The 20107-nt window shown below is 36.3% G+C and overlaps 1 protein-coding gene across 1 annotated transcript; it reads right to left on the bottom strand.

Moving 5' to 3' along the window:
* Positions 1–385: 385 nt before the first annotated feature.
* On the bottom strand, positions 386–3369 carry LOC118745244. Its single transcript, XM_036478771.1, has 2 exons — positions 3084–3369; positions 386–2097 (listed from the first exon to the last, which is right to left on the bottom strand). Exons 1-2 carry the CDS (start codon positions 3367–3369, stop codon positions 386–388), a joined length of 1998 nt encoding a protein of 665 aa, XP_036334664.1.
* Between the last annotated feature and the right edge of the window lie 16738 nt (positions 3370–20107).

Genomic DNA, 20107 nt, shown 5'->3' with positions numbered 1-20107 from the left:
TTTATTTTATTTTATTTTATTTTTTATTGTTTCTCCGTTACGGGTTCACATCAAGTATTGGTTGGTATACAACAAAATACTTAACACTATTGATTATAAAGTAGTATAAGAGAAATATAATCTACAGATTGGTTACAAACGGATATTGACAATACTACACAGTTGCAAGTTTTACTGTTTCCTAATGCTAATTTATATTCAGAAATTTACGAACTATCGATGATGTAGATAATATCACAGATTTTTGTATGGCCCTTCGCTTTTCTACCATGTTGAGTTTTTCCAGGCTAGTGTTCAATGATTTTGGAATAACTCCTGTTATCGAAATTATAACTGGAATCACCTCTACTTTTTCTAATTTCCACAAATCCTTTATCTCGTATGCTTAGCTCTGGTATTTTCTGTATTTCTCCATATAACAATCTTGAAGATTGTGAGTATTTGGTACGCCTATATCTATGAGGAACGCTTGATTCACTTCTTTTTCGACCACTATTAAGTCCGGCCTGTTGTGTGGCATTGGACGGTCCGTCAAAACTGATCGGTCCCAATATAGCTTGCTCGTTCTGTTTTCAATTACAGCGTCTGGAGTATATTTAAAGTACGGCAGCTCTTCCGTTACTAGCTTATGTTGTATCGCTAGACTCTGGTGTACAATTTTTGCCACCTGGTTATGTCTGGTTAAGTATTCGGTGGCTGCTAACGTGACACAAGCTCCTGTGATGTGGTGGATGGTTTCTGTTTGCTTTTGGCATCGTCTGCATAGGTCGTTTTCAACGGACGCACGCATAATATATTTCGAGTAGTTTCTAGTCGCAATAACTTGATCTTGTATAGCGATCATAAAACCTTCAGTTTCGGCGTAGCTACCGGAGTGAATTAACCATTCGTTGGAAGAAGCGTTATCTACTTCAGGAGCGTCTAGAACATGTGGATATCTGCCATGAACCGCTTTCATTTTCCAGTCTTCCATGAGCGACTGGATATGTTGCGTTCCTGATATTAATTCGATTGCAGAAAATTCACTAAGATTTAATGGTGAATATTTTAAATCGGCTTCGCACACGGTTTGGAGTAGGCTGTTCTTTTGGTTGTGGAAGTATAAACGAAGGCTTTGTTTACACTTATTATGTAATTGCTTGTCTACCATCCCTCGACCTCCCTGTCGACGTGGCAAGTAGAGACGTGATGCGTCCCATACTTTGTCAACAATGTCCTTGTTGCTCTCTTGACGTTTTCCAGTTCTGTTTCGGACCATTTTACTACACCAAAGGTGTATGTTAAAACCGGTATCCCCATTCAAGCATGATTTCAGCAAGCTCTTTACTCTTTGGAGGTATTCACTAGTTACGGCTGAAACTATTTCACTGTGCTGCATCCTCCTAGCCTGTAAAATACCAAGGTATTTATATGTGTCGCCTTCTGTCATTGAGTCTACAGTTTCATGAGTCATTAATTCTAATTCTCGCCTTATAAGTTTTCCATTTTCCACACTTAATCTTCGACATTTTTCTACTCCAAACGACATTTTTATATCATTTGAAAAATCTTCTGTTTGTTCCAGTAGCGTATTCATTTGACGTTCATTTGCAGCATATAGCTTTATGTCATCCACGTACAGTAGGTGTGAAAGTCTATATTGCGATACACGCGGTGCTTTTAAACTAAAGCCGTAGTTTGACGCATTTAGTATCGAAGAAAGTGGATTTAACGCCAGACAAAACCATATCGGACTCAAGCTATCTCCTTGGAAAATACCTCTAATAGGTATGGGAGCGGGTTTTATGAGTCCTTTATTATGAAATAGTTTTAAAGTAACATTCCATGAGTTCATAAGTTGCTGCATAAGACGTTTTATGTTCGGCGATATTTTATAAAAGTCTAAAACCTCCAAAATCCAAGAATGCGGAACAGTGTCAAAGGCTTTTTTGAAGTCGATATAAGATGTATAAATATTTCTTTGATTATGATATGCTTGCTCCATTATGTCTGTATCAATTATCAGCTGCTCTTTGCAGCCTTTGCTGTTTTTAACACATCCTTTTTGTTCGATGGCTAGAATGTTGTGCGTATCAAGATGAGTACATATTTTTTCGGCTAAACAAGATGTAAGAATTTTATATAGCGTACATAGGCACGTGATGGGGCGATACTTAGAAGGGTTCTTCGTATCTTTTGGGTCCTTTGGTAGCAGATATGTACATCCCTTCATTAAGAAGTTCGGTACTTGGGATTCATGTTTGAGGAATTTTGTAAAGTGTTGAGCTACCATACTGTGTGTGCATGTAAACTTTTTTAACCAATAATTATAAATACCATCTGGCCCTGCAGCCCGCCAATTTGAGTGCTCTCTACAGCTTTTTTGATATCGGCCTCATTGAAAGTCACGTCTTCCATAGCTTTTATAGATTCCGTTCTCTTGTACTCATCGTGGATCCACGCTGAATCGGTTGCATGTTTGGTGCTGGTTGACCATATAGACTTCCAGCAGCTTTCGATTTGCTCGGCGCTAGGTACTTCGGTTATATCTTCAGTCTTGTTGCGTTTAAGATTTCTATAAAACCCTCTTTCATTTCGCTGAAATGATATGTTTTGTGTTCTTCTCTTTTCTGATAGAGTATACCTACGCAAACGGTTTGACTTAACAGCTAGTTTTTGGCGGATAGTATCTAGGTATTGTTCAGCTGTTTGATTCGACGGATCATGTTTGGAGTGCTTTTTATTTTCGAGTTTAAAAGTTTCATACCAGTTACGCATCTTTTTCGTCCGGTTTCCGTTCATGTACTGTATTAGCCGACCAATTGTAGCTCGTAGCTCTTTTATTTGAGACGCCAGTCTGTGTTTCCATGGCGGATCGACTGACTTCTTTTTGGGAGGTATTCTACAGCTAACAATTTTCCCTCCAGTGAAACGAATAACGGCTGTTGCAGCCACATATATTGCAGTCTGCAGTTCTTCAAACGTGTAATTATTATTTAAAATAAAAGTAGGCAATATTTCTTTGTTCATAATAGAAGTCGCTATAGCCAAACTTTTTGTAGCTTTTTGTTTGGGAAGAAATGGGCGTAGTAATGAATCCGTACCATTGAACTCTATCATTGCAGCATTGAATTCATTTCTTAGTATCGTCAAGTTTTCATTTTCGTCAACATTTGTTAATGCGTTTATCGCTTGGTGTTCGTCATGTTGATAAATATCGTCAACAGGCGTCATATAATCATCATTTTGTTGAGTTCTAACGATTTCAAGTTCGGTAGATAGCTGGTATTCTACTTCATTCTTTAATTCGTTGAGTCTTCGGGCTGATAGATACTTATTTCTAATTATTGCACTCCGTTGATCCCCTATCCTTTGTACTGATACATTCATGTTGGGGTATGCTTGCTTAAATAGTTCGTGCAGTCGTGTCCTATATCCGCTTTTGTTGGTTTCGTTGGAGATACCGCCCTTGTGGTCACCAATTAACTCGGTGAAACACTCAGGAGCGGTTGCAAAATCATATTCATATCCGGTTCGTCATTCGGTTGATCAGGCTGTAGTGTCCCGCATCGCCCCTGACCATTGCGATGCTCGTCCGAGGCTTCCCTTAATATATTAGGAACCATAAAGACACTTGTGCGGGTGGTTAGCCCTTACAAGGTTGGCTGTGACATGCGTGTTTGCCAAGCACGTAAAGGGATTACCCTTTTCACTGCATTTACCAGTTTTGATCCACGGGCGGTATTTTACCTACCCTGTATTTCTACCGGGCATTCCCCTATCCGCACGAGGGGACGCGCCCCATTTTATTTTATTTTATATTATTTTATTTTATTTTATTTTATTTTATTTATTTTGTTTTATTTTATTTTGTTTTATTTTGTTTTTTATTTTATTTTGTTTTATTTTCTTTCCCTTCCTCATTTCCGCTTAAAATTTTTGTAAAATATTTTTTATTCCTTTTTATGCCATTTTAATAGAATTTGTTGCCAATCTATTTTACCATTTCAGTCGTTCGTGTAATGTTTTCGTCGTTTACTTTCTCTTCAGTTCTATTTCAATAATTTCCTAATCCGTTAATGTATTTTCTTTCCTTTATCGCTTGCCCTTTTCTTTCTTAGCCCTTTTTTGTCTTTTCTTTTAACTTCCAGTGCAATTTTTTTCATATCATTCTTCCCCTTCTTTCTCTTCATTGTCATTTTATGGTATTTATTTGCATTTGCCTTTTACCTTTCCTTTGTCGATTTCAATTCCATTTGCGTATGTATCTCTGATTTTTTTAAAATAAATTTCTACTTTCATTTCCATTCTTGTCTTCATATTCATCTTCATGCTTTTCCTAAACTTCATCCGCATCACTATTTCCAATTATGCCTTAATCACCAGCATCATCCTTCGTAAGATGCGTCGCACTCTACACAACCACATTATTTCCATTTCTGTTTCTCCTTGTCGCTAAAGGGACATGCAAACAATTCCATTTCACTTTTACTATATCAACACAACATAAAAAGAAAGAAAAATATTGTGGTAGATACCAACCACTTGCGACCCATATACAATCTTGTTATTTTTTCGGGCTTTCTACGCTTTAAATACACTCCCGAATGTTAAAAAGAAACAACACAATAACAATTCGTGCGTGTAATTTATTGTTATCATATATTTCGCGAAAGCAGCAACAGCCGAAAAAAACAAAATAATTACGAGAAAAAAATATATATTTATATTACAAAACAGACAGCCATCCAAAGAGGCTGCAGAACCTGTTAGTATATGTCTAGAAAAAATTACGCTCATAAAAGTATGCTCGAAGGCAAACAAAAACGAAAATGATATTGAGGCGTTGCAGCATTTTAGGCGTAAATGTCTAGATTTTGCAACACAACGCCCCTAAATTGCTGCTGCTACTAAAAGCTACTTGAACGAAATGCGCCTTATATGTGCGTGTGAGTGTTGAATGATTGGGCCGACTGGCTAGCCACTAAATGAGTCCTTGAGTGGCCTAATGACGAGGAGTATCCTGTAAGTGTGTGTATGTGGGTACACAAATATCATTAGCAGAGCGTTGCGATAAGATAATAACCGCAAGAGTGGCTGTTAGCATAGTGGGTTTATTTTTTCGTGTTAACAGTCATCAAATATTTGCACACATAAAATACATATATAAATTGGGAAATTTTAGAAAAATTGCTGAATTTCTTTTTGATCAATGAATACCTGTAACTTAATTTTGACGATTTTCATAGCTTAAACAAAGTCTAAGTATACAAATTTGGTGTTTTTCTAGATTCTTACCTAACTTCAATGCTGTTGATGGATTCATTTGTTATCAAAGCTCATCGCTTGGCATTGTTGCCTTGTCACCACTGACCTGATGACACAATTAATTGTGTCCACTTAAATGGGAATACACATTAGATGACGTAAAGCCAGAAAATAACACTTACTGCCCTTCGCCGGTGGGTAGATGTAAGAATATTTCTATGGCGAAAGATTGACAATAAATAGTTTTCTGTTACTTCCTATTACCGTGTGTTGTTTAGTCCAATGGTAAGCTTCCAATCACCTACCGATTGCGCTTAGTTGTATATATTTCTTTTCTATTGAAAGTGTCACTCGACTATTTATCCTTGCACATCACAATTTCGCACCTTCCTTTATTGAATGCGATTTCATTTGTATATTTCGTACACAAGAGCCCTGTAACAGTAATACTGCCTACGGACATAGCTTATTGCATAGAATTGTATAAGCGTAAGCGCTAGAATAATTCCGCAAGAGCGCCTAAATGTAGGCTTGAAAGTAGTGGCGATATGCATCACAGAAAGTAGGATATTACTTTGTAGTAAAAAAGCAAACGTTGGTGAATAGAAGTACATCTAACTAAGACACTCAAATGACGGTAAACCTTTCTACTCATCTACAGAAAAGTGTAATTTTCTGCAATCTTTAACGGTCGTCTGCTGTTTGATAACAGGTTTGCTCGTTCAGAAGTGTCTTCAGAGTCATAGTAATGGTTAAAAGCACTGAACATCATTGTCGACATTACCACCACCGTTACCATTACCCTTACCACTATAATTACCATTACCATTATCATTACTAACAGCAATAGCGTTACCATTACCAGCACCAGTAGCAGATCCTTTGCCATTACTATTACAATTAAAATTTCCATTACCATTACCATTACCATTACTATCCACAATAGCGTTACCGTTACTATTATTAAGACCATTACATTTACCATTACCATTACTATCAGAAATAGCGTTACCATTACCATTACCATTAGCATTATCATTGCCATCAACAATAGTGTTACCATTACCAGCACCAGTACAAGTTCCTCTACCATTACTCTTACAATTGCCATTACTATTACCACAATCATTACTATTAGAAATAGCGTTCCCATTATAAGTATCATTACCACTACAATAACAATTACCGTTATTACAATTGCCATTAACATTATCATTACTATTACCCTTATCATTAACATAAACATCACCATTACTATTACCATTACCCTTACCATAACAATTACCATTACCATTATCATTATCATTACTATCAGCAAAAGTGTTACCATTACTATTACTAATACCGTTACCATTACCAGCACCAGTACCCATACCAGTTCCTTTTGCATCACTATTACCATTACCTCTATCAGTATCACTACCATTACTGCTGTCAGCACCATTACCATTACCATTCCTAGAAATACCAGTACCAATCACTAGGCACTTCTTCCACTATTTGCCGTTATGCCAGGCGCCAGACTTTTTGCACGGTTTCATCTTACACTGCCTCCCCCTAACAGCCACATCTGCAGGCATTTGCTTGTATTCGCATAACAACCCTCTGTCCAGCTGTCTTCCCGCTGGCTTCACATACTCAACTATTCAGTTATATTTTTACTTATAGTGAATCTCTAGTAATTTGCTATTATAATACCTACTAGTAGCTATGTATTTCTCCGCCTTTGGTTTCCACCACATTTCACTCAATTTATGTACGCACTAATGTGCCTGTGTGTGTGTGTGTGTGTAGCCTAGTATCATTAAAGCAGCGGGAATTGATGATGATTGAGCGTATTTATTATGTTCATAAAAAATGTATTTTCTTTCATACCACCCTCCCTGTTCACTCCAGCGTCACTGTGAAAGCGTCCAACATTCACTATGTTTCTCGAATTCAACCACTTCACTGTAGTGCGGGTCTGCTTTCGCCTCTCTGCATTTGCTTTTGCTTCGCGTACAAGTGACGACTGTTATGGTCTGTCCTTTGGTATACTGACATTCTACGCAAGCTGTACGAATTTTTCCAAGAAATATACATTTTTTTTCTTTTCTGGCTTTAGGTACTCTGCTTCACTGCTTTCATTATAAGCTTCCTCGTGTTGTTATACTTCCCTCTAAGATTGCGACTCCTATTTACCATGGACAGCTAAAGTGTCAACCATAAATAATCTAATCTTGACGATTTCACTTGATGCTAATGTGTAGTGATATTTACAGCCACAAAAAACATAAAAAAATAAAATGTCCTAGCTACATAGAAAACTATATATTGGTAAGTGTGTGTGTGTATGTATGCAGTATGCATCCGTGTTTGCTAGTGTATTGTATGTGCGCGCGAGGCAGCATTTTAGGCGCTTGGCATGCACGATAATGATACGCTGCAAAAATGAGAATTTATGGTTGTGCCTGGTGACACATAAGCGACAAAAAAGGCAAGGAAAAATGTATGCTCTGTAAAAAAAGAGAATTGTGAATATTAGTGGAGGCTAAACACAAAAACGAAATACCATAAAAATAGTAAAAATATTATTCTAACGCCAGAATATATTAAGTAATTGGGTGTAAGCAAATTGGTGGATTCTCTTTTCCACTTCTCCACAAGCTTCGTTGTGGTTGCGAGCGTGGATATTAGATTATTTGTCAAATCTTTGATTAACTATGAACGCACATTAGGGTGCGGCTGTATCCAAAACGTATGCAGTTTTCACTCACTATACATGTTTGTGATAAGGGCTAGGCAAGTAAAATATTCAGTAAGGGGTCAGAGTCCAAATTTGCAACTCCCTAAGGACCAGATTAGGAAACGTAAGATTAATCTTAATAGCCCGAGTAGTTTTCTCGTGGTTTTAGGGTTCTACAGGAAATATTATGCCTGTATTATGGAATTGACCTTCTGCTCAAACTGAACTTCCTTTCTGGTGTATTTTTGGCTATAGAGAATGAACTTCTTTCTTGAGCGTCCAATAAAATCCTTAAAAATAAATTTTGGCCTAGGTAGCCAGAGGCTGGGCACTGAGAGCCAGTGATCGGACTTGAAAAAAAATTAGTGTGGTAGAATCTGGAAAAAAATGTGGTAGATTTAAAAAAAATGTGGTAGATCTCAGATTTTGAATCAAACTTTGTACAACAATTAATAATATTCTGCAAGGTTTCACCTAAATTGCAAACATTTTAATTCGAATCCAAGAAAATTTAATTTTAGTATAATAAAGTGCAAGATTGAAGTTGCTAAAAATTCCGTTGAGTTTTGGCAATTTTTTTTCCTTGACAGTGTAAAGCAGTTCCTTCCATATCAAGATATTTTTCGAACATATTCTGAAAGATTTCTGCAACCTTGCGGAGTGCTGCCCGCTTTTCTTTTAATCACATCACGATGTAGCGGACAAATGTGGCACGTTCCAGAAACCGCTACTCAATTCTCAAGTAAAAGTAAATAACGCTTTAGAAACTTTATATGCACTGAATTTTGCTAATACTTTCACAACAATCGCCGTTTTTGCCATTTTCGCTATTAATTCTCTTTATAAATCATATATTTTGCAACTTAACACAATAAAACCACGTTTCCTGTCGATCAATTGAATATTGAGGAAATTTACTATTTTACACTTTATTTATTTTACCTCACATTCTGCCTGTTGTTAGTGTTTAGTGTTGGACAATTTTTGCTGTTAAAGTTAAGAAAATTATATCGACCAAAAATAAAACTTCTCAAAATCGCGAATATGTGGTAGATTTCAGACCTTGTGTGATAGATGTGGTAGATGCTCAAAAAAGTGGCAGATTTACCACAATATGGTAGAAGTCCGATCACTGCTGAGAGCTATTGTTCCACCCATCGAAATTGCGTTATCAGAGACATCCAATCAGGAAGCGAGATGGTACAACTGGCTTTTAGGTAAAAATAGCGGAAGACATATAAAAGGCTTACTCTAGCGGCTATTTCGTTATAGTAACCTTATACTCTACTTGTGATAAGATTGCATGGGAGCTGTCTGAAGCCAATTAATCTGCATTAGACTGCCTATGTTCCGAGGCTGTAGAAGCATTACCACTAATTTGCTTCAAATAGCTTAAATTTAGGTCACGGGCTTCATGCAAGCAGAATTTTTCTTCGTTTATTGACCAGACCTTTCCGAGTGTCATTCGTTTTTTTTTTGATAAATCCCTTACCCGAGCCCGGATTTCGCTGGTTCGTAGCTTTTTTTACTTAACAGCTAAAAAACATCAAATTGATGCAGTGGAGACTTTGGGCATTGCGAATTCACGAAGCAAATCCTTTTTCCAGGCAATTGGATTGGTAGACTTTGGACACCATTTGGCAATTTGTGCTATTTGACAATGTCAAGCTGTGAGGTCTGTTGTTGTTGTTGTTGTGGTGGCTACAACAACCCCCCCAGATCGGTTAGTCTCTCAATCGTTGTCATCAAGCTCTACATAGGGTCAGGGGCGTCAGTAGGGTGGGGTTCAGTGGGTATGCGAAGAGATGCTGTGAGTCATGGGGCGTCTGTCCACATGCCGGGCATTCGTTTAGAACATCTTCGTTTATTCTGCTCAGGTATGAGTTCAACCTGGTGCAGTAACCAGAGCGCAGTTGGGCTATTGTGGTCCGAGTCTCCCGAGGAAGACGAAGCTCTGTCTCGTCCATGTCTGATGGTTGTGTGTCCAGAATGGCATTCACAGGTTGGGAGTCTATATAACTCGAGATTGCCGCTCTGTAAATGCCGTTCAGTACCTGTCGATAAGCTGTCGGGTCCGGAGGTTATTTGATGATTACATTAAGAAGTAAACATTTTATTTTATGGCTCTAGAAATTTGCTGATGCGTAGGTGGCTTTTATTGCCAGCATGTGGCCAATTAAAGGAAGGTCCACGTAGGGACTTTCAGCTTTAGACCACACTGCCTATAGTATTGTTAGCCATTGTGTTTTATGAACTCTCTCTCTAATTAATGGCTGTCTGGTTTCCAATATCCTGTCTAGATATGTATTTAGCCTGTTCCGTGCTTTCTACTTTTACACCAATGGCGAGGATATTCAATAGTGTGAACGACGCTGTTTTGCAGTTAATACAGCTAAGAGTTCCTACTGCTCCAGCGGAAGGATCATTCGCCGCGACCAATATGACAATATTATTGAAAGCTAGCTACCGGTGCTAAACGGGCACGATGACGCCTACTACTTTTCAGTAATCATATCGTACATTGAAGACCAAGCTTTTGCTAGTTTCATCGAACATTGATTTAATTTGTTTTTTTTTCGGATTCAAGGCTGACAAGGGACACATACATACTAAGTATGATATATCTATGCATAAGTAAAAAACAAAAACACCCTAATGAGTATGTAGTCATTCAATTTCTTCTCCCTCGATTTGTTTTTTGCTTCAATAAATAATGATTAAGTATACATTCACTTATGTAAGTATGCATAAACATGTTCGATGATATTCAATGCATGTTATATTCTACTTTTTTTACGTTGAATAAGTATCTTTATTCTATAAAAAAGGTAAGCATGTTATATTGCATTTTCATAAATAAATCAAAAGCAAATCCAATTTCGCTCAATTTAAAATTATTGTCAGAATATGTAAATATTTTCATTAATCAAATTAAGTATGTGGTTGAAAGTTGTTTAATACGTAAAAAAAAAATACAAATTTATTGCTGCATACTGGTGGGAGTGAAGATTTTTTTAATACAAAAATCCTTAATATTTTCGCAATTGGTAAGCGTTATAGTGTTGGGATAATAAGTACACTTATGAAGATAGTTTTGAAATTGTAACTTGCGGCAGAATAGATTCTATGATTTCTATGATCTCTCTCTTTGGTTTTAGTTAATTTGGAACAAAATCTTTTTTTCAGATTAAAACAAGTAAGCAATTTTTTCATGTTTTTTTTAACGTTGGATAACTAGTGATTACTTTTTGAGTATTTATAATACTTAAATTGGTGCTTCTCGATAATTCTTTTCGGAAATTTTCCGTAAATTTTTCAGGACTTTTTAGTTTTGTAGGCTTACATTTTTCTGCACCGTTCGAATTTTTTTGGAAGTATTGCAAAAAATACGATTTTTTTCGGGACTCTTTGGTATTTAGTTTATGAATTATCAATGATTTTCCCAGAAACTACGTGCTTTATACTGGACTTGTCATTATGAGCTTCAGAGACTCCTTTCGGGCTTTTGGTATTCTGCAAGTTATACATTTCATCAGGTCATTTTTTCGGAGTGTTTCGTGACCTTTTGTGAATTTTTTAAGAATTTTTGGATTTCGTTGGGCTTTACATTTTCAGGACCGTTAGCATTCTTTCTATTTTTACATCCATGGCGGGTTTTATTCGGGACTTTTCACTATTTATTTTTGAATTTGCGATATTTTTCGGGAACCATCCTGTTCCTTGAATTTTCGGGAGCTTTCTTGAATTAACCGGCACACACATTTCAAGACTTTTTGAGTTTCTTTGAGCTAAAAATTTTCAAGACAGTTGGCATTTTTTCTGTACTTTTACAACCATTCCGTGGTTTTTTCGGGACTTTAAGTATTTATTTTTGAATTTTCGGTATTTTTCCAGCTCTTTGTGAGCTTGTGACACTCTGTGCGTTCAGACCGCTTTGGATTGTTTCGGAAAATTTCGGCGAATATTAGAGATTTTTCGGTTTTGTTTCTGTGGCCGCTGTAGTGTAGTGGTAAGCAGTGCGCGCTTTCACACATCAGCACCTGGGTTCAAGCCCTGGTCAAAGCAACATCCCAAAAATATAGAAAAAGGTTTTTTCTTAACAGCGGTCGTTCCTCGGCAGGCAATGGCAAACCTCCGAGTGAATTTCTGCCATGAAAAACAGCTTCTCATAAAAATACCATCGCCGTTCGGAGTCGGCGTAAAACTGTAGGTCCCTCCGCTTTGTATGACAACATCAAGGCGCACGCCCCAAGTCGGAGGAGAAGCGCGGCCAAACACTAACATATGTGTAAGCGCCAATCTATTATCATATTCTTGATTTTTTCCGGAAACTTTTGCGGTTTAATCGGCACATCACGTTTTTGAGGTTTTTTTCGTGAGCTTAGGGTTTTTTGGGTTCCCTTGTGCTTTAATTTTCCAGCATGTTTTTGAATTTTCGATATTTTTTGTGAACCTTCGTATATTATTCGGAAATTTTCATTATTGTTCTGACTTTTGAGACTCTTTTTGGGTTTTCGGGACTCTCTGCGTTATAAACTTCTGGATATTTTGCATTTTTCCGAAAATTTTAGGCATCCATTCAGGATTTTGTGTTTGGTCCTCTTTCTTAAATTTTCGGGATTTTTCTTGACCTTCGGGGCATTTTCTAGACTTTTTGCGTTGCTTTGCGTTTTAAATTGTTAAGGATGTATCGTACTTTTCAGTATTTTTGCAACCTTTGGAATTTTTCGGGACCATTCGGCACTAATTTTTGAATCGTCGGAATTTTTGTTCAGTACCTCCCTTGGTAGCCTGTTTTAGGCAATTTTGTACTAAAATTTTTTGCTTTTTATTACAAAATACCTGCTCGCTACAGTCTCTGTGGAAGATTCCAATTTTGTTTAATTTATAAATATTTAAATTTAATTTTTCCTGTTTTTCGAAATTGTCAGCGGAAAATAACCAGCTTGACGATATGCACTCAATGCAAAAAAACAAAAAACAACTACTCTACTAGCACTCGTCGGGATACAATTTTTATTTTTATTTTTTTCTATTTTTCCACATAAGCAAAAACCAATCAAGGACATGCAAGTGCATTCGAAAAATGACACAGACATATGCTCGTGTACATTGCTTCTACTGTATTGCAGCTATTGGCAGAGCTGCAGTTGTGTTTGTGTGAAACTCTATTCAGTGGAATCAGTGTTCACATAGATCCGTTCATTGTCTACTTTCGGAGCATTGTCAGCACACCGTCACCGTTGCTGTCAGACAAATTGAAAATTGTGCTTTGTAAGAAAAAAGTCTTGATTTTTATGTTTTGCACTAAGTGATTGTTTTCTACGAACTATTGTCGTCTGCAACATCACCTTGATTTGCTTGCAATGTTGCTTATGCAACTTTATTTGTTACACTTACTCGTTGTGCGCCTCCCTTTCACTCTCCTTGTCCATATTCTTTCGTCCTCTATTTTCTTACTCCTATTATTCTTTTATTCATCCTCCAATTCAGCGACACTTGTTCACACCACTCAATTTCCAGCAGCTTGCTTTCAATTTTCTGTTATTTGTCAGCTTTGTTTTGCCTACTTTTAGGCATCTGCGAGGAGTTTGTGTGCAATTGTGAGTGTATGGGTGCAATTTCAATTGTAATACGATTTGTTCGGTTTGGAAATTTGCAATAATGTTTACGGTTGGCGGCGACACGACCAAGGTAATCATGATGATGATGTTGATGATGGCGATGATGTTTTTGCTTACGACGAACAGCTGGCTAGGAATAGCCGTTCGCTGTAATGGTGCCACTGATTGTTGTAAGCGCACAAACACACTTACATATTTACAGTAAAACTTCGACATTTGCGAGCATGAAGAGTAAAAAAAAGTTGCACTCAGCAAATATTTGCTGCCAGCAATTGTGAAGGTTGCCTGTCTTGCAATTTTTCTCTGCCACAATCACACTTATAGCAATAAAAGTTGTTTTGTGGCGTCACTGACATGCATTGCAAGAAAATTTAACCATCGCACCACAAAAACCTTAGTCTACTTAACGGCGACCTACTTGTGCGCATTTCCACATTGCCATAGCAAAACGTTTGCGGCGATTGTAACACAAAAAAAAAAAACTTTGCAGCAACCAACAATGCGAATGCGAAATGAGTGCGAATTTCTGCATTGGTGCAATCAAAATGTTTGTGCAAATAAATTTCCACCAATATACATACATACGAAGTGCATACATACATACATATGTATACACTTAGCTATGCACTCAAGGCAAATTTTTTTTTTTAGTTTCGCAATGCTAGCGCTTTATTGCATTCTTCGCTCCACATTGCGTTGGTCTACTGCTAAATGCCCAAGCGTATTTTGTGGTGCCATCTTGGGAATCGTTGAAGTAAAGTGTTTTTGCTTTTTGTAAAGTATACTTTGGCATGTGAAAAAAATGCGCATAATGAAAAAGTGACCTGCTTTGCTGACCTTCGGACTGATAATAAATTGCTTTAACTACGTGCGTATAGCGCTGAGGCGCCTGAAAGTAGGTTTCGATTGCTTAGGAGCGTAATTGTTAAAGTAAACTATTTATTGCGCGCTAATGATTCTGGATTTTGGTTAGGACGCTTTAGAGTGAATTTTAATACTCAGCCTGAAATGGCTTTCAATAGTTGCATTTTCATAGCGAGGCGACCCTAAAAGTATGTAATACAGAACATATTTATAAATCATATAAATGCTTGGCACCCAATTCTGTGCACTTGACAAATAATCAACCTTGACTATTTGTCAAAAAATTTGCACCTAAAACTACACCGCTAAGATTTGTGTTGTATTTGCTAAATTTGTTGTGCATTTTTGAAGCGCCTAAAATTAAATTTTCGTTGCATAGTTTAGCCGCAAAATTTATTGACAAACAAATAGTGAAGCTTGACAATTTTTCAAGTCCCTATACATCAGACTCAGTAAAGTGATCGTTAGAGTTTCATGAAAATCTTTTGAAGCCTGGCAGCTTTAGAAGTCATGTCTGAGAGGCGCTATCAAAACCCTCTTCAAGATCTCAAATTTTTCGATTTAATATCTAAATTTTCGATATTTTCTGGGAAACTTCTTGATTTACGCGGGGGTTTTTTGAACTTTTCGATATTTGGTAACTTTCGGTTGAATTTTTTTCGTGTCCTTTGAGACTTTTCAAAACTTTTTGGTTTTTTTTTAGCTTAAAGTTTTCAAGATGGCTCCAATTTTTCGGTATAGTTGCAACTAGCAAATAATTAGTTTTTTTTGGACTCTTTGTTTTTTCATTCTCGACTTTTTTGCCGTTTTGTGACCTTTCCATACTCTTTTGAACTTGTCGGTACCGTTTGTTGAAATTTCGGAAATATTTCGGAAAATAATTTGGGGCTTCTTGATATTTTTTGTTTTGTTTTTTGGCAATTCGGTGCACTTTTAGGATTACTTTGGTATTTTTGCAAACAATTGGAGTTTTTTCGGGACTTTCGGTATTTATTATTTATTTTATTTGTTTTATTCGGGTCTCCTCATTATTTTTCTGACTTTTCGTGACCTTTTGTGACTCTGTTTGGACTTTCCCGATCCTATGCGTAGTAAATTTCTAGATATTTTGGATTTTATTTTAGAAAGTTTTGGTAACCTTTTGGGATGTATTGTTTATATTTTCGTTTTTGACTTGAGAGTGACCGGGATATCTGCTAAACTGAAAAGTGGTGTAATGTACACTTTATCAAAATGTTGTTTTGCAGGGATGTCAGCTTAGGGTCAATTTTTAAATCCTTTTTTTTTTACTTTTTTCTAATAATGATCCATTTTTTGTATATTTTCAGGTAAAAAAACTACGCAGCATCACAAAAACGTCACAATTTAAATGTTTATCAAACATATTAGACGATTCGAACTCCTTTAAACGTACAAAGGTAACATTTTATTACAACACAGGCCTACATTTAGGCGCTTTAAGTGCCTACTAAGCAATTGCGAAGTCCCTTTTACCAATTAAACTGTTAATATTAATCAACAATCAGCTTTTCTCGAATTAATACTAACAGCAGTGACCGCTAATTGCTTAGCCATACAATTTATTTACTTTCTTACTCGAAGACTTAACAGCGATAAACAGAAGCCTTGCAATAGAGCTTAAACTGGCGGCAAACGTGCGCGCATCTAGGTACTGCTTGCCTCGCCAGTTTGCTACTACTACTTAAGTTGTTATTTAAAGATCAAGCGCACAATAAGCAAAAATATTAACACAAACATGTGTGTAGCCAAATAAGTAAGCCATAAGCGCCTTAAATTCGACTTCAAAATGGATCTTAAGACGCTTATCACTTGTGGTGTTTCACAAACAATTGCCTTGCTGCGCTAAAGAGGGCTAAGAGCACGTGTGAGCGCCTAAAAATATACTGCACACAACATAATAACGATATGCTTTAGTTTGCTGTAAGCTTAATATATTTTACTTTATACTTAAGTACCAATAAGCACCGAAATTAGTGCTGAGTTGGCTATGGTCTGAAACAAATTCGGAAGTGCCAGTTCACTGACCAACCCATATCAAGTACGTGCACAAAAGTTAAAAAAAGGTTAAAAAAGGGTAATTAAAATTTTTAACCGGGCAGTACTTTTGTTGATCAATACATATAATTAATGCTATTAGCCGCTTCTTTGAATTGGCGTTTGAATTTGTGTACAGTTAGGGCTGTGGTAGTCCGGAATTTATAGCCATACAGGTGGGAAGAAAATAAACATAGATGTGGGATTGGCAAGCTAAATATATAGGTATCTCTCTGGTTATAGTATTAGATGTTCGAAAGAAATGTCTATGAATCCTATTCACCGGGAGAAGCATACTGGACGATTTGTTTCAATCGATACGTCTCTTATTATTAGCGAATAAAGTTAGTGACTCGAAAAGGAGAACTGAGAGATCATTTGAAACGTGCTACTCACCGATAGTGTCAAGTAAACCAGCTTGCAATAATTTGTATATTCTGCACATTTGTTCGTTCTTTATACACTTCATATTTTCTATCTACATAAGGTCCTCTTTTCAGACTTGTGATAAACAGCAGTCGAACAATTCTTTCATGAGTGAGTACTAGGGGCAAACATTTTTCACAAAAATATTTTTTTGTAAGTTTATAACAAAAAAATTTGTTCAGCCAACGAAACTACTCAAAGCTTATACTTTTTATGCTACTGAAACCGAATCAGACTTTAATGGGATTTGTGAGCCAAAACCTTGGAAAAATTCAAGCAAAATTAAAAGAAAAGACAGCTAGAAGCTTAAACATCAACATATACATATATGTGTATTATGGTTTAACATACGGTGGAGAGAATGTAAGTAGGGAAGAGAAATTTCAGCAAGTTTTGGCTACTTTTGTAGCCCATTAAATTTTACAGCATTAAAGGGCAAGTTTGAGCTAGCTATGACTTACTTTACCATTGATTTTTGGCAATTTTATGCTCACGCATTTTCTACCATACAAAGTATGTTCCACAATTTTTTGTATGCAGAAACTGAGCAACACCCTCGACAAAAAAATTGCCAAAAATCAATGGTAAGTCCCAGAAGCCTGAAATTTGAACTTTGTTATAAAAGAATTAAATGATCTACAAAACTGCATACTCAGAAAGTCGAATTTTGCAAATTTTTGAACAAAGTTTGAAATTGAAAAGTAATAAATATTAAATAAACAAAAGGGAAATAGCCAAAGAATGCTAATTAGATTTACGCCACTGTATGAATATATGCTAGTAACGTAAAAAAAATATATATACAAATACCTCATTGCATCTCTCTACAGACATAAGTATGTATGTATAAATTTTCTTTTGCAATATAGCAACTACACACCTTTGAATTGCTTTACTAGCGGCTGTACACCCATTGCTGCCTTGTCACATTTTCTAAGTCCCTTCGTACTTTTTGCGATTATGCCAGTGAATAAATACATACAATCTGATTAGTCGCAAGTAATACCATAGAGCATTGTGCTTACCTACTTAATGCATGCAGGTATTTACTTTTGGTAGAAAATGCTTTCCAACCATTTTTAGCGCTAATTGGGATTATAATATTTAGTCGCACAAAAGAATGATAAGTAAGTGAATGGAAGAGATAGAAAATTTTTAAGTTTTTCACTTTGGACAGATAAAAATCTGCAAATGATATGGAAAAATTAATTTCCACGAAAAGGAATAAAAACGACGACAAAGAAAAGACTTAAAATACCGTAAGCATAATGGAAAAAATGTTCTTATAATTTCACTGATCTACTCTTATTAGGCAGACGCTCACCATCTCAAATGTGCATTGCACAGTAGCCCAAGGCTTTATACTAAAAAATCCCAACAAATTAATAAATAAATCTATTAAAAATATATTCTTTATCGCCCACTATACTACTGATAACTCTATCAAAACTAAAAGACTTGATCCCCAGCTATCCTTCAGCCTTTTTGATCTTAACTTAAAATTTTTGTTCTGGTGCTGCTCCTAGTTCTAGTTATATATTGGTTATAATTTTTTTTGCAATGCTTTTATTTGCATATTTTAATTATAACTATTTCCAGTTTTTTCTTTTCCTCTGGTCAATTTGACGTATACATATGCATATCGTGTTGTACTTTTAGCTTTAATTGCATCTTTAGTTCAAGTTCTAGTTCTGGTTTTAATTTTAATTTGGTTTAATTTCTATTTCGGCGTTTTTCTAGTTCCGTTTTAAATTATGTTTTCCACGGGCCGGTGCCTTGTGCACACTGTAGTCAATTTGTAGGCATCTGTTTTGCTCATTTCAAAGAAGGATTTGGTTTTAAGGTGGTCGCAGGACACTCATAAATTCCGGGTAATCCTGTAAGATCCTGTGCAGTTCCACCTCTGTTTGGCCTTCGAGTGAAAATTTTCGCTAATATGTGTCTTAATCTCTTTGAGCGTGGCACCCATGTCCACCGCGTATTTCTTTAGTTGTAAGAGTATTTCCAACTCAACACATTTTTCCGGAGATTTGGCGCATGAGATATTTATGATTCCAATTTTGATATTCTTACTGGTTCTAGTGCTAATTCTCCTTTGTTACTGGTTCCAGTTTTAACTTATTCGAAAAATTTGTTGCAACTGTAGATCCGATTAAACTGCTGGTAGTTCAGTGGATTTAGTCTGGGAAATAGTCTGGTGTTTTAGCCCTGGCTTGATTCTAGTTACTTCTTGGCCTATTTATGGTCCTGTTTTGAATAATTTTTTCTAGGCTTTGTTCTGACTCTGGCTCGTGAAAAAGCTGCCGCTTTTGTTTTTGTTCAACTCAGGTAATTTGAGTTCTATGTCTTGTTCTATTAGTAGATTGAGTTTAAACTATAAATTTTTTGTAGTTCCGGAACTTATTTGGTTAATGCAGTTATGCTTCTAATGATAGTTCTGGTTTTCTCTGGCTCTAGTTTGGGTTATATTCTAGGTGCATATTCTCGGTTCAAGTTCCGGTTCCATTTCTAGCTTCAAATTTATTGATTTTGTTCTAAATCCGATTCTTGCTTTAGCTCTGGCTTCTCAAAAAATTTGGTATAATTATAGATCTAATCTCACTACTGGAAGTTCTAGTATCAACTATATTTATTGTTCATTAAGTTGACGGTAAGAGCGAGAGACTTGAAAGGCGCGAGTTTAATGTTCAAAAGTCATCTCGAAGGTCTTCAAGGTGCCAAAAGGTAAATGAAACTGCGAACCATCGCAAATATAGGAAGCAATGTCCTAACATATTTTGTATGGTTGGCATTAAAGAACCGACGTTACTAAGTTGAATGGCTTAATAGACTGAAATAGAATGCCTAAATATCGGCTTCATATCTTAAATCAGATGTAGTTTTCTGGATTACATATCTTAGAACGTGTTTTGTTTAGAAAATGGGTGAAATCTGCGTTCAATTCTGCAGAAATTCTATCTTAAAGTCGACTCCATTTAATTGCAATCTTCGTGATTCACCTTATTATTCATATTGAATTAACTGATTAACTTACTTTTACTTTATATTAATTTTATCGCCATCTTACATTGTTTTTAATTACGCTCATTAATTACACACACACCTTATTCCTCATTCATGAGCCTGCAGTTCGCCTCGCAGCAATCACTTCGGCATACACATGCAA

The sequence above is a fragment of the Rhagoletis pomonella genome, unplaced genomic scaffold, assembly GCF_013731165.1.
Source record: "Rhagoletis pomonella isolate Grant_MI unplaced genomic scaffold, Rhpom_1.0 Rhpom_scaffold_00008, whole genome shotgun sequence".
Taxonomy (NCBI): Eukaryota; Metazoa; Arthropoda; class Insecta; order Diptera; family Tephritidae; genus Rhagoletis; species Rhagoletis pomonella.
The sequence above is the reverse complement of the archived record's forward strand: the minus strand, read 5'-3'. Positions and strand labels throughout refer to the sequence as shown.